The sequence below is a fragment of the Rhinatrema bivittatum genome, chromosome 1, assembly GCF_901001135.1.
Source record: "Rhinatrema bivittatum chromosome 1, aRhiBiv1.1, whole genome shotgun sequence".
Classification (NCBI taxonomy): domain Eukaryota; kingdom Metazoa; phylum Chordata; class Amphibia; order Gymnophiona; family Rhinatrematidae; genus Rhinatrema; species Rhinatrema bivittatum.
In genome coordinates, this window is record NC_042615.1 from 154333621 (window position 1) to 154348693 (window position 15073).

Consider the following 15073-nt stretch of genomic DNA (forward strand, 5'->3'; position numbering starts at 1 on the left):
GTTAATTACTCACACTCCTGTAGCTGTAATGGTGGAGTTCCCAGCAGGTAGAAGAAATAGTAGCAGGCACCAAGGTAGACAGCTCAGGCCCTTGAGGCGTGAGTACATGGATATTGGATAGGCACCTGGAAAGAAGCATAGGGCCCCCGAGGAGCAGGTACCCAAGTTAGTAAAACCCCGGAGGGTAGAGAGAGCTTCCAGAAGCACGAGAAGCAGCAGAGCAGCTTAGACCGGACGAATCCAATCCTTGCTAACTCAAAGTCAGTCAGCAAATGGGCAACCTAAATACCCAGATGTTGTGATGTCACTCGAGGGGGACACCCCCGAGGTTCGCGCCAATGTTGGAATAAAGACATGGGTAGTGCGCGCACGCATCCTAGGAGGCCCTCAGGTGAATCATGGCGGAAAGGCTTGCCATAGCCATTCCAGGGACGCCGGAGAATGTGGCAAGCAGACGCGGCAGTCGCCATTTTCCCGAGGCTGGTGGAAAAAGCGAATATTGAGGTGAGGCATGTGGGACGAAACCATCTGAGTCCGATGGATGCAACACCAGGTTTCCGTTAAGGCAAGGAAATGAAGAGAACAAGAGGTAAAAAGACTATGAATAAGGGCAAGCTTCTTGGAAATAGCATTCGCATTCCACAGGGAGCACGAGAAAGGAAGAGAAGAGAAAGGGAGAAGGGGAATAGTGATAAGATTGGAGGGGTTACAGCTTGAAATGGGATGATGTGGTGAAAGTTGCCTTGAAGGGCCAGGATTGGGATTTATATCCCTGGCTGAAAGTAGAAGAAGGAGCAAGAGAATATGGAGAAGATAGGCAGAGATGTGCCGATAGTGACAACAATGAGATGGTGTCAGGGACAGTGAAAATGGCAAGATAAGGGAAAGAAAAATTTGAAGTTCAAGAGCAGTGGACAGTGCAAATGACAGAATGGCAGGTGAGACAGAGAATGTAGGGATAGGGGAGGGTGAACTTGATAGCAGTTGTGGTTTGCAGCAGGGAATAATATTAGGGAGGATAAGCATTGGGAAAAGAAAAATATACTGGAGATACGGGGAATAAGCAGAGGCCTGCAATCACATCAGAAACTGAGGGTGGCGTTCTAAATAGAAAATCTCAGTTATACTTGATGACTCTAATTTAGTTTAATTGTATGATTATTACATGTGTTAGCCATTAAAGAAAGATAGATCCCGGGGTGGGGAGGTAAGGGGAGAGTGAGAGGGACTAAAGTGCCAGAGAGAGCAGGAGTAAAAGATAAAAAACAAGGGCTGGATTGCCTCTTTTTCTTTGCCCACTCCTGTTAAGGGACAGAATACACAGCTGCTCTCCAACTCCCACGGTTTAGCTGCCTAAAGTAAGTTAGGAGAAAATACAAAATGGTGGGAAAAAATCCCTAGGCAGTTGCAAATGAAGGTCCATGGTGCCAGATCCCAATCATGTTTCCAACTGAGCTGGAAGCCAAAAGAAGCAGAAAGAAAGTGCTAGGTCAAAAAATATATAAATACAATAAAGCCAGGATTGGTCAAACATCTCTCTTTAGATACTTGGTAGTTCTGACCCATATACTTTTGAACTTTATTTGTGCAAATGATTCTTTGGCAATAGTACATTATACCTGCTTTAATTTTCATAGGGCAACCCCCCAACAAACCCTTCGGTGTCCAAGAGTAGCTGTTGATCATGTGTCAATTGCCAATATTTGAAAGCCATTTCAGACATTTTAAGAGAAAATTAGATTCACAGTATTTATGTTGAAATGCATTGGGGAGGAGAAATTCAATGAATGTTAATTTTACCCCCAAATAAGCGATGGGCACACACAATAAGGAAAAATCAGCTGCTCTAATAGATACAAAACGTGTTGGTGCTCTAAAGAAATTAGTCTAAGCAAACTGATTTTTAATCCTTCAAAACTGATGTTTTCTCAGGGCCGGAGCAACCCACTGTTCAAGCCGTGCACTTGCACAGGGCAGCAGCCTAGACGGGGCGGCGGCCTCAGGGCCGTGACCAAGTTGAGTTAGCAGCTGGCACCACCGCCCTGCAAAGAAAAGGAGGAGCCACATGCCGTAGCAGCGAAGAGGAGGAACTTGCAGGGCCCCCATGGTGGTTCCCAATCCGCCATGCAATAAAGATGAGGCAGTGGCAGAGGACCACGCAGTGCTACAGCTGCTCCTCTGTTTCGCCGTTTGGTAAAGAAGAGCATGTAGGAATCTATAGTAGCTTGGTTTTTTCTATTTTCCTAGAAGGAGGTGTATAGCTGTTTTAGAGCCTGGTGTAGGGTTGTTACTTTTTTAAGCGCTGGCAGTTAGTGCTGTTTTGGAGTGGGAGGTTTATTATATTGTGATTGTAATTTACTCATGGTTTTCTGAGGGTCAAGCTCACACCTAACATGCATTACAGTAGCACAAATGCCATATGGTTCCAAGTGGGGGATTTTTGTAGAATTTTCTGGTTGGCACCAAAGAAGTGCATGCAAATACTTATGATATTTTTTTTTTACCTCAGAAGATTGCCCTTTGAATATTCTTTTTTATGTATAATCTATTATAAATGCATGATTTTTAACTGTGTACTTGGAGAGAGCAGGTGGGGGTGCAAGGGTATAAGATTTGCTTAGGGCACCTAATACTTTTGCACCAGCAATGGGTTCCGGGGGAGGGGGGTGACAGTTTTTAAAGTTTAGGCTGATGGAAGGAGCTGGGCTTTTTTTTGGCAGGCCTGAGACAAAGAATGAATGAAGTGTGGTGGTGGGGGGGGGGGGGGGGAGAGCACAATAATTGTTCACACAGGGCAGAAAAAAAAGCTAGCACCGGCCCTGTGTTTTCTGTCTGAGGACAGGTAATATTTCAAGACCATTGAATATGAACGGAATGGACCAGGTCCCTAAGGAAGACGTTAAAACTTTAGGGATTGTGAAAGATTCTGAGTTGAGCATGCACATTGTGCCTTTGGCATGGAATACTTTCCTTAAGGTGAAAAATGGTTAGACAAGACCCTATTTAGAGTTTTCTGGGCTAAAATTGGTTGCCTGTGCTCTTGTGCTTTCTTAAATATTTCCGGGGCTTTCTGTGAAATTGACCCAAAAGATGCAACTAATTCAAAACATCAGAGCATGTATTATTGCAGGCTGCTCCAGACGGTCCTCTGAGGTCCCGTTGTTACAGGGATTACATTGACTGCCTGTGAATGCTCAGTGTAAATTTAAAAATCTGTTGATGTTTAAAATGCTATGAGGCATGGGCCCACCTCATTTAAAAGGGAGACTGAAGTGGTATGAGGCGGGCAGGAATTTGCATTCAGCCAAGAAACATCTTTTACGGTTTCCGAAGACGAAAGCATTCAGTCATCTGCGGTTGCAAAGCAGGTCCATTTCTATAATAATTCCTAGTATGTGGAATAGTCTCCCTCTGGAGTCATGGGAGGAAAAGGATCTTCAGAGATATTGGAAACAACTAAAAATTGGTTAATGTCATTAGCTTTTGGTATCTAATCTAGTTTATATAGAAGTGGCTATTTGGCACTTTGAAAAGAGGAGTTGTGCTATATTTTGTTGTCCCTGATGTTCAGAAGTGTACTGTTCGTATTATTTTAATGTTGTGCATCACTCAGGGAGATTGTTATGAGTAAAACTATGAATAAATGCTCTCAAATAAATAAATAAATAGTCCATATTTCAGAATGCAAGAAGCGTTATTTCAGTAATTTTTAAGAAATGGTATAAATGATTGCCATATAAAAGCTATGATGTGAATCATGTAGGACCCCCAATATTCAAAGCTGGCCATTTAAGTAACTTAGCCAGCTATAACTAATCCAGCGAAGTTACGATGTATATTCAGCTGCACAGCTGAATATAAACATATAGGCATAAAAAAGTTAATAAATAAATAAAAATAAATAAATAGTCCAGATAAGTATACCCAGCTAAACTTAGACCTGCTCTATGGGGGCGGCTAAACTTAGACATACACTTATATACCTAACTCAGAATATCAGTTATATTTATTTTTATTTATTTTATTTATTTTTAATTTTTATATACCGGAATTCCTGTATGCAATACAAATCAATCCGGTTTACAAGTAACGAAAAGGTTGCCCTGGTCTGGGAGGTTAGACCGGGGTTTTTTTACATAGAACATTGAACAATAACAATCAACCATTGAACATTATTACAAGGAACATTGAAAGTAACAATAATATTTAACCAAATAACAAATAACCTTATTCGTGTATTGAATAGTATGTGTGTGTTCACCTTTTTTCAAGCAACTTTAGTAGCGTATATGGTCTGCAGTATATGCCGTATATGGTCTGCAGTATATGCCTAACTCACTCCGCCCCGATCCACCCAATGCATGCCCAGTTTTTTTGTGCATACATTTTAGGCCCATAAGGGTCTCGTATGGCTACGTGGCAACCACTAAACATGTGTGCATATTCAGCGGCCACTACCTGGCCACATAAGTCCTGCTTATCCAGCTAAATAGCGCTGAACATGCTTTGAATACTGGGCCCATAGTGTTTATTTTACAAATGAAATGTGATTTTCAGGAACTTTTGGAAACAGGCTCCCACTGTGGTAATAGTTAGAGATATTCCAGTTTTCACTTTGAGCATAATTAGGCACCCTGAGAATTTTTTTTCTTACCTGCAGAGATATACTGAAGGACTTCGTACTTTCTCAGATGTGGGTAGTTTAGCTCAAGGTAAAAGCTGGCGTGGTTCAAACAGCTATGCAAAGGGAATATTAAAATATATTTTTTATCTGAACTATGTTGCAGGGCACTGGAACAATGGTGACCTTACAGCATCCTGAGAGTAAATGTAGAGACAAGTTGCATCTCTCCTTCACAAACTCCCATAGCTGCCCAGATCTATAGCAAGTGAATCACATTACATGTTGGGGAGAAGGTACTTGACAGCAGCCCTCAGCTAATTCGGGGCCAGATGGAGACAGCATTTTTCCCATAGACCCAAAATGGGAGAAACTCTTTAGTGCATCACATGTTAAAGCCAGATTGTTAATCTAAGATCTATCAAGTATACCTTTTCTGCATTTTTCTTATATTATTTTTGTGAACATTATTCAATGGCATTAGTATTTTAGAATATTTTAAATATTTAGAAGGCACTTAATATGTGATCAAGTTAATTAATCTTTCAGCCTGAAACCATAAAGTCTCTCTTGGACCATGTGCCATTCAGCTAAGTTATCTACCATTAAATCATCTACCATGGTGTTCCTGTTATTTTTTTAGACATCACTATCTTTTATAACAATTTAGATTTTAAAACTATTGCTTGTTGGCTTTTAGCTAAGATCCAAGAGCTGAGGACAGTCTCTTTTTGGACTTTTGGTTGAGAATGAGAACCTATACATTATGATGGGGAGAGAGGAATAACAACTTACCACCTGACCCTATTGGGGACAGGATAATGTTATGACCATTGTCAAAGCAGGAGGATTAAACCTCCTGCTTTAAAAAAAAAATAATCAAAAACACTTCAATGACACTGACACTAAATTTACAATTAGCTGGCAATAGATGGGATGAGATGAATATTTACTGGTATCTGAAATATTAATCATCAGAGTACAACCAGCCCTAATTCAAATTAAAAGGTGTGTAATTTAAGACCTGGTTTTAATATATTGGAGATTCTTCATAAATTTGCTTCTCTATAAACTTCAGATAAAATGTTCTAAAATAATTATATGTTTTAAAACCTATATGGAGTATATGCCTAATCTGAGTGTAATCTGATTCTGTTTATTTTGGAAAACCCATTTTTTCTAGCTAACTGTGAAGGGAATCGCTAATGGTAAGTCATAGGTCAGGAGAAAAACACTTGTACCAACACTATTATAAACTGTCTGGGTCCTAATTGATAAGACATGCAGAACTGAAAGTGACTTTTTATTGTGAATGCCTTAATTTATGGGAAACCCATTCCCATGCTCCCCATGCAAGAAAGAAGACGTAGGTGAAGTCATGCATTTCACTAATATCTTCCCCTGCCTTTTCCCTCACAATGCGCACAAGCTTGGTCACCCTTAAAGAATGTGTTTAAGAAACTGTGCACATTAAATTATTAAAACAGAATCCTAATTTGGGTACTCTAGCGCTCTGGGAAAGCAAATTTTCAATTTCTTGCCCTTTCTCCCTATAGTAAACAAGAACATGGAAAGGAAAATACTGTGCTGCCTGCCCGGCTGTTTTCCCATGTGCGAAGGTAACCATGATTAATTGTCTGTAGGGTAAGGGTCCCCAGTCAATCATTCAAACCCACTAAACTTCTGCAGCATGTAAAAAAGGAAGAGAAAACTATCTTCATGCAAAAAGACATAAAGGTACATGCATTTGTTTTGCTCCCTTTCTCTCTCTCTCTCTCTCTCTCACTTTCTCTGACAAAGTAAAAGAGAGTGGAGAAAAAAACGATGACTATATAACAGAAAAATCTCATAACTACTAAACAACTGACTGCCTTTAGGCCAACACAACGAATATGTTGGTGGCCTCGGAGTGCAGCCACAGGATCTTTCACTGACAATTTCTTTACTAAAATACTCCATTAACTTTAGCCAACTCCTACATCCGCAGGGGCCATCAAATGGAAGGAGATCTGTCAGTGGTCTGGTCACATTTGAGAAATGTTGCTTAAGATTATCGATTTTCAAAACATTTTGGAGGGGGTGGGAGGGGGAGTGAAACAAAACCTGTTTATGTCTTCATGGCACCAAAGGTTCAGAGCCTCTCCAATAACCCTCTTCTAAAGAGCACAAGCCTCATTTTAGGGCTAATTATCCTATTTCACACTGATTATTTACTTGCCAGAGTTTAATGGCACAAACCCTTCCCCATCCCCATTAGCTTTAGAAATAGTGCACTTTAACAGCGCTCACCTCTTGTGGCCAAATTCTCCATTCAGGGGTCAATTCTCGGTACGGCGCCTAACTGCACACGTTACATACATACTTGAAAGTTTGTACAAAACAAAGCTGTTTTCAAACATAGGGTAACTGAGTCTGGAAATCTGGTTGTTATGTGGTTAAATGCAGGTGCATACATTTAGTCAAAGTAAAAAAAACCCTGCAAAGCTAGATATGTTAGTGACATGCTGCCTATGCACATACCTTTTAAAAATATACGGCGTGTGTACATCTAAAACAAGCCAACAAAACACCCCTTGCTATGCCTCTTCTTTTATGCCGACAACTTTCTGCATGCAATGAAAGTATGCCTTTCCTTCACAGCAGCTGAAAATCCACTTACCCACACACAGCTGACTTACACGGGTTAACTCTATTTTTAACTGCCTAACAGGTGATCCAGTCTTTGAAACTGTACTACTCCTCTGCATCTACAGGCCAAATTGTTTAAAAAAAATGATAAATCACTCTCTTTTAGTTACTTAGCATGCTGAATGGTCTGGATATTACATTATATTTCCCTAATTGTCAGGCAGATGCAATAAGGTGCATTCAGCAGGGCGCACAGTTTAACTCTCAGTTGTGTACATTTTTTTTTTTACACAAACTGTACAGGAAATTTTGCACACAAAAAATGTGCATTTAAGTTTGCACCCTCAGATGGAAATTCCATACTAATGATGGCATTAGGTATTACTCCCCAATGCAGAGATGTGTGCTGGATTACCTCATGTTTTCTTAGTGCTGGAAATTTTACTCCTTGTCCAAGGTGGAGTAGTTTCCAGGGCTAATATTAATCTATGGACAGAAGCTGGAATTCTGGTGCCATGACCTGTACTACTACTTGGTATTTTATGTACAGAAAATATGTTTTTGTACACAAGTTTTTCACACATAAAATGAAATTTTTGCACAAAAAATGCTTACTGTGCAGAAAACATTTTTTGTGTGCATAAATCATACTTTATACATGGAAAAGTCAATTTGTGCACATAAATCATATTTTCTGTGCAAACAATATGAGTTATGCACATATATCATGTTTTGCTGTGTGCCAAGTCTTTTGTATGTGCACATTTTCTGATTTGTGGACATTTTAAACTTTTGATGCATTAACTTACTGCATCAAGAGGTTTTGTTTGTTTTTTTTTTTTTTTTTAAATGAGCATGTGCATTAGGAAACAGTATGCTCAATTTGAGCGCATTTTGCATCGGCCAATTTGTAACGAGTACACTCTAGCGGAGTGCAATTATACACTTTTTCAATTCTACTCTCACTCGTTCACTAATCCAGCATTTTGTGGTTTCAGCACTCTGTATTTCTTTTACTCCACTTAATTTAAATAGGGATTAGATAATGCCAAAGCAGGGTGGGGGGAGGGGCATTTTAAACACTGATTCTGAACAATGCTTAGATATTACAGATAAACACTGATTCTGAATAATGCTTAAATACTACAGATATTTTTATTTTTCATTTTCACCCATGCCTTCCTTTGACTAAAAAGTGATTGACAGATGCAGAGCGAGAAATGCTATATTTATCCATTTACAGTACATCTTAGCTAAAAGTGAGCAGTGCAGACCTACATACAGCAAAAACACCAATAACTCAAGCAGAGATGACAAGATAAAAAAAAAACCATAAATTTGATAAGCAAAATCCTGCATCAGTGAAGCAAACTAGCATATTTTGGTATAGTATACCTGTTGGTGTTTGATATATTCATAAACTATGTCCATCTTTACTTTGTAAAATGACTGGCAGTTTCAGGTGATGCATAATCACTTGTCCAACTGAAAATTGTGGATTTTATATGGAATAAAATAACCATGACTGTGTGGTACTATCCATGGTGCTTTCTTTACCTTCCGCTGTGCACGTTCAGAATAGTCACTAACTTCCACCTTACACTGGGCTGGACCGACATGATGTGTCCTACGAATGCCGGTATAAAAAAGTTTTTAAATAAATAAATAAATAAGATTTTAGTTGCCCATTAGCAGAGTGCCCCAGTGGCACTCCTTTAAAGCTGTACCAGCTCACTGCCCTAAAGCAAGTGGAAGCAAGCTCTCCTTTGGTCTGGATATTTGTCTCTTTCAATATTTGGTGCCCTAGGCAGTTACCTATGCCTAAATCCGGACATGATGTTACATAGTCCCTATGCAAGTCCACAAGGTATCCAAAGCTGAGCCTTCCACAACCTTTTCAAAATACATTGCATTACATTTGTCAAGGGTATCTATGTTACACTAGTTCTTGCAAGCTTTCATGAGCAACAGCTGAATACCAGAATCAGCTTTGAAAGTTGCCTTATAGAAATAGCCATTTACAGTTGCTAGCTGTTATTTTATTTAATATATTTTTCTTTTTTCAGCCTAGGTGAAACCAAGATATACCTGGATTTATCCAGGGTGCAAACAAATCGAACAAAACTGAGATATTTTGCACAAATAAAATTATTTAGAAACCTTGGAAACCAGTGCTCACAAATTCTGATTGGGCCATACTCGTTTTTTCTAAGGTTAAAATGCTGTTTTTTCACTTTAACACATCTATATTATTGCATTGCTATATTTTTACAGAGTGACTGAAATGCTCTCTCTCTACAAATTAACTGAAATCTCACTTCCTAGAGAATGTAGCTAGTGATATTTCAAGTTATCTACACAGACTGTATCCAAGTTATTAGGGGCAGGCTGCCTCAGTTATGGTTTTTGCCCCATTATACGCATGGACTTACAGTTCTGAATTTCTCATTAATTTCCCAAGAAAATCAGAGCGGCAAGTTAATGGGGGCAGAACGAGGACCCCCAACCGTGTAGTAACCCCCTTGACAAGCACAGACTCCCGTCAGTAAGCAGCTGCAGCCTCGCGCCCTCCCTCTCCCTTCCCGCGCGAGGCGCGCGCGGTCACGTGCCAGCGGCACCTATGGAACTCTTCCCCGGAGAGAGCGAGACACTCACGCGCCGTGACGCGGGGCAGCTCCGGCTCGCGATGGTTGGTGCAGCCGCCTTGCTCCAGTCTGGCGTCCGCAGCCGCGCAGCAGTAGCGGAGGGCACAAGAGCCGCAGCAGATGGTGGCATCCAGCGTATCAAAATCCTCCGGGCACTGGAAGCCCTCGTGGTAATTGCCATGCCCGTCCACCCAGCCGTGGCAGTACTCGCCCTGGGCGTCAGAAACTCCCCAGCTGGAAGTGAAAAAGCCCAGCAGCAAGCAATGGAACAGCTCCATGGCTCCCAACCACCGCCTACGATTTCTTATGATTTTTAGCGCGTTGCAAAAATAATAATAATAAAGTAAAAAGGATTCGGTCTACTTCAGACGATGGCACCTGATGTTTGTGCTGGAGGTGACATCTCCTGTCCGGTCCTAGCTTCCGACAGCATGATTCCTCCAATGAAAGTGGAAAACCAATAGAAACAAATAAACTAAAGAGAGAGAAAGACAGCTCCAACGAATTCAGTGTTAAAAGTCAAGGGGTTCACGGCAGCCGCTGCGGGCCAGCTCCATCGCAGACCCCGGACCTCACCAGGAAAGAAAACCCACATGCATGTCGGCGAAGACTACCGATCCTATGGTGGTTTCGTAGCTCTTAGTCCCAGTCTTCTGTGCGCCGGGTGATAGTTTGCTTTTCTTCCAGAAAAGATGCAACAGCGAAGACAACATCAGTAGTAATAAAATGCTGAACTACAAAACGCAACTTCTAGGACGCATCGGCACGAAGCGCAAAAAGCCCTCTCGCGGTGTTCGCATTTTTCCCCTCGAGGCGCCGGAGGTGCTGCGGGTTAGGGCGGCTACGGCAGGACCTTCATTTGCCTGCAGCCGAGCTCGGTCAGTGGCAGCAGGCGCCCAGCTCGGCCCCTATGTCAGCCTCTGCGGCTCCACTCGAACACCCCCCCCCCCCTCCTCAGCGCGCGGCAGCGCCAGCCCCCCTCATTGTCCCCCAGCTGCTTGGGGGCCCCGGCAGGATCGCTGACCTGACAGGAGGGCGGGCGCCCCCGCCTCATTCCCCCGCTACCTGCCCCTCTCCCGACGCCGCCTCGCTCCCCGCTGCCCCTGGGCGCGGCGATTGCACGAAAGCGCCGCCGCTGTCGTTTGCAATTTAGGATGAAGGGTCGAGGAGCCGCTTTAACGTTTTCTCCTAACCCACCTCCCCCCCCCCCCCCCCTATTCTGGGAGATTTACTGCCTCCTACAAATCGGGGTAGGGGAGCTGTCACTTTCATTCTCGGACTGGGAGGGGAAGGGCCTGGAGGAGGTAGCCCGAGAAGAGGAGGACGTTTGTTCCAAGGCGCCTTCTGAACCCTTCGCTGCAGGCAGAATAACAATTCCAGGCAAAAGACGTGACTTACGGTAGTGACTTCGCACAGCAGCGCTTATTCTTTGGTGTTTACGAAAAAAATATTTTGAATTGGAAAAGAAAATAATGAAAGCTAAACTGGTTCCGTTGCTGTATAGGCAGAGATATGCATATTTATCAAAAAGATGTGACCCCAGTGCATCATCTAAGGTGCTTTACTTTTGATAATCTTAAGTGGTTGCTTCATATTTTGGCCACTTAAGGTAAAGCTAAGCTGAGCAATTTATTTTAACAGCATTTTAAACTTCCTTCGTTCATGTGAATGTGTATATCTGAGACTGGCTGTGTCAGGGTATTTTGAAGGACAGTTTTTCACTGATTTGGAGGCGGGGAGTTTGGGAGAGACAAAAGGAACAAAGTGTTCTGTGTACCAGCAATAAGATTCAGTGTGCTGAGAAGTATTTATTGAAACTAAAGACTTCTCTTGACCCTCAAACAAATTTGAAGCACAGAGATAAAGAGGTCAATTCAAACCCCTATAATAGAGGCAAATAGGGCTGAATAAAGAAGTGCAATACCAGTTTTCACCGACAACTTCCCTGTCTCACCACTCACTATCCCTTTTGTAGCTGGATGCAAAATGCAAAGAGACAATCAATGCTCACTCTTCAAAAACCATATCCTTCCTCCTCTTTTCAAATATATGAGAATCAGGATTAGAAATCTCCCATGGCAGTCTCTAAGTGAAGGCTCAGATACTGGATTTTAGCAGCCCAAGGTCATGGTTTCCAGGGAATGTAAATCAGAAAAATAAGACAGCGCGGACTGCAACCCTGTCAAACAAATCAAGATGATGGCTTTGTGCTGGTTTCTTATCCTATACAATAAAAGTTTATTTAATGCAATATGTAATATCAGGTATGATTTATTTGAGTGCAGGAACACTACTGAGGAGGCATGTGGAAAAGTTTTCTGTGTGTAAGTGATTCTTTGGAAGGTTATCTGATCTGCAATAAGGAGGCTATCCATGAGAGAACAGGCAAAATGAGGTGGGTTTTAAGAAAGCTCAAGGAGTGTCTGAGTGCTTGTAGTTAAATTTCAATGCAAAATAGTGCAGTCATGCATTTTGAGTGCAGAAGTCTAAGGGAGTAGTATGTGATGTGGGTGGACGATAGATACTGATGTACAGCAAGCAAGAGAGAAATCTCAGGGTGATGATATCTGATGATCTGAAGCTAGTGAGACAAGGCTAGTGGAATGCTGGTATGCATAAGGAGAGGCAATAGTCAGTACAAAAAGGTGATGAGTCTTCAGAGTTTATTTATGAGACTTCATCTGGCACATTGTATGCAGTTCTGATTCTGAAGGCCATTCCCTCTGAAATAATATAGACAGAACAGAGGAGATAGTCAAATGCTGCAGAATCTTCACCAAAAGCCCTATGAGATGAAATTAAAGGACCTAAATATATATACCCTACAGGAGAGGTAAACAAAATAACAAAATTCAAGAAGGCATGGGATAAGCACAGAGCATTTTTAGCTGCAAAGAAGTGAAGGTAAAGGCCAGAGATCAATTGTGGTCTATGGCATTGCAAAAGAAAACAAATCAGGCAGCCTAGATCGGGCCTTATGGTCCTTATGTGCTATCATATTATCTGTTTCTATGTGAGGAAATACTGCTTGTGGGCTTTCAGTATTACAGATCACTTCTCTGCCTTCTGGCTAAGATCGAATGCAAGTTCTGAGCTATGAGCTGAGACAGTCCTTAGAAACAGAGGAAAAAAGTATATGTAATGCTATACTATTTTGGCACAAACAATAATAAAAGTATAAATGCATGATTACTATATGACATTCTGATTTAATGAGTTTTAATTCTGATGTTAAATATAAACTAAGATTATGGGAGGCAGTTTTAAATAGTCCACATTGTTTGCAGTGTACACATTTTTAGTTTACTAAGCGAAACTGCCAATGTTATTTCGCTTTGAAAGTTAGCAGTGTGCATGTTAACAGCGCCTGCATGCTTTGCACCTGTCCACATATTGCTTTACTCTCCCAACCAGGATACACTCACAGGAACATCTCTCCTTAACCCGGCTAAAAGGATGTATACCATAGAAGCTTACCTTTATTTTTAGCTGAGCGGAGGAGTGCAGCTTTCAGGCAAATCAGCTTTGAAGATTACCCTCATAATGGTCATGTATGTATTCCATATTGATTGGGGCTCCTGCTTTATGATAATTCCGTGGCCACAACAACCAGCAAAATCAGTCTCCTGCTGCAGAATTTGTCATTCACTGTGGAATCTTGCAAGAAGCCAGGGGTTCTTCCTCTGCCTCCTGCCACTGATGCTGGCACTAGTAATCTCCTGCTATCTACTATACCCTGCCCCATCTGCTACACTGTCTTCCCCCTGCAAGGCCACCATGAAATGTGGTTAACACACTTGTCTATTTGATTATGTAGAAACAAGGGTCATCAAACAAGTTGTAATGACAATGTGTGATGATAAATGGAACTTACTCTGAAGAGAGAACGGTGTTAAGCGGAGTGCCGCAAGGATCGGTGTTGGGACTAGTCCTGTTCAATATCTATGTGAGCGACATAGCGGACGAGTTAGAAGGTAAGGTTTGTCTGTTTGCGGATGACACTAAGATCTGCAACAGAGTGGACACGCCGGAAGGAGTGGAGAGAATGAGAAGGGATTTAAGGAAGTTGGAAGAGTGGTCGAAGATATGGCAGCTGAGATTCAATGCCAAGAAGTGCAAAGTCATGCATATGGGGTATGAAAATCCGAAAGAACTGTATTCTATGGGGGGTGAAGGGCTGATGTGCAAGGAGCAGGAGAGAGACCTTAGGGTGATAGTGTCTAACGATCTGAAGTCGGCGAAACAATGTGTCAAGGCGATAGCTAAAGCCAGAAGAATGCTGGGCTGCATAGAGAGAGGAATATCAAGTAAGAAAAGGGAAGTGATTATCCCCTTGCACAGGTCTTTGGTGAGGCCTCACCTGGAGTACTGTGCTCAGTTCTGGAGACCGTATCTCCGAAGGGACAGAGACAGGATGGAGGCGGTCCAGAGAAGGGCGACCAAAAAGGTGGATGGTCTTCATTGAATGTCTTATGAGGAGAGATTGAAGAATCTAAATATGTACACCCTGGAGGAAAGAAGGAGCAGGGGAGATATGATACAGACTTTCAGTTACTTGAAAGGTTTTAATGATCCAAAGTTAACGACAAACCTTTTCCGTCGGAAAAATATCAGCAGAACCAGGGGTCACGATTTAAAACTCCAGGGAGGAAGATTCGGAACCAGTGTCAGGAAGTATTTCTTCACGGAGAGGGTGATGGATTTTATTTATTTATTTATTTATACGCTTTTATATACCAACGTTCATGAAAACATATCACATCGGTTTACATATAACTCAAGATTGGAAAATACATCGAACAAGGTGATTTTAACAGGGTGAACGTATAAAATGAATCACGAAAAAATAACGTGATGGGAGAACGGGGAGAAAGCCAGGTAACCATATGTAAAGCATAAAGATTGGGTAAAGAGCCTCTAAATTATATTAATGAATGATTATGAGGAATAAAGTCTGAGAGCGAGCTTCGGATCTTCAGGGAAACGCTTGACCGAAGAGCCAAGTCTTAAGGTTTTTCCTGAACGTCCGTTGGCAGGATTCTTGGCGAAGATCCGGTGGTAAAGCGTTCCATTGATTGATGGATGCCTGGAATGCCCTTCCGGAGGAAGTGGTGAAGACCAGAACTGTGAAGGACTTCAAGGGGGTGTGGAATAAACACTGTGGATCCATAAAGTCTAG

The 15073-nt window shown here is 41.8% G+C and overlaps 1 protein-coding gene across 3 annotated transcripts in view; it reads right to left on the reverse strand.

The window, feature by feature from the left end:
- Nucleotides 1–11322, reverse strand: part of SHISA3 (shisa family member 3) — a 35834-nt gene extending 24512 nt beyond the window's left edge. For all 3 annotated transcript variants that reach the window (XR_003854487.1, XR_003854486.1, XM_029588644.1), the window contains exon 1: nt 9905–11322. Coding sequence is in view for 1 of the 3 variants with exons in the window: in XM_029588644.1 (XP_029444504.1) it covers nt 9905–10172 (268 nt within the window). In the remaining 2 variants the exon portion in view is untranslated. The remainder of the gene's footprint in view (nt 1–9904) is intronic.
- Between the last annotated feature and the right edge of the window lie 3751 nt (nt 11323–15073).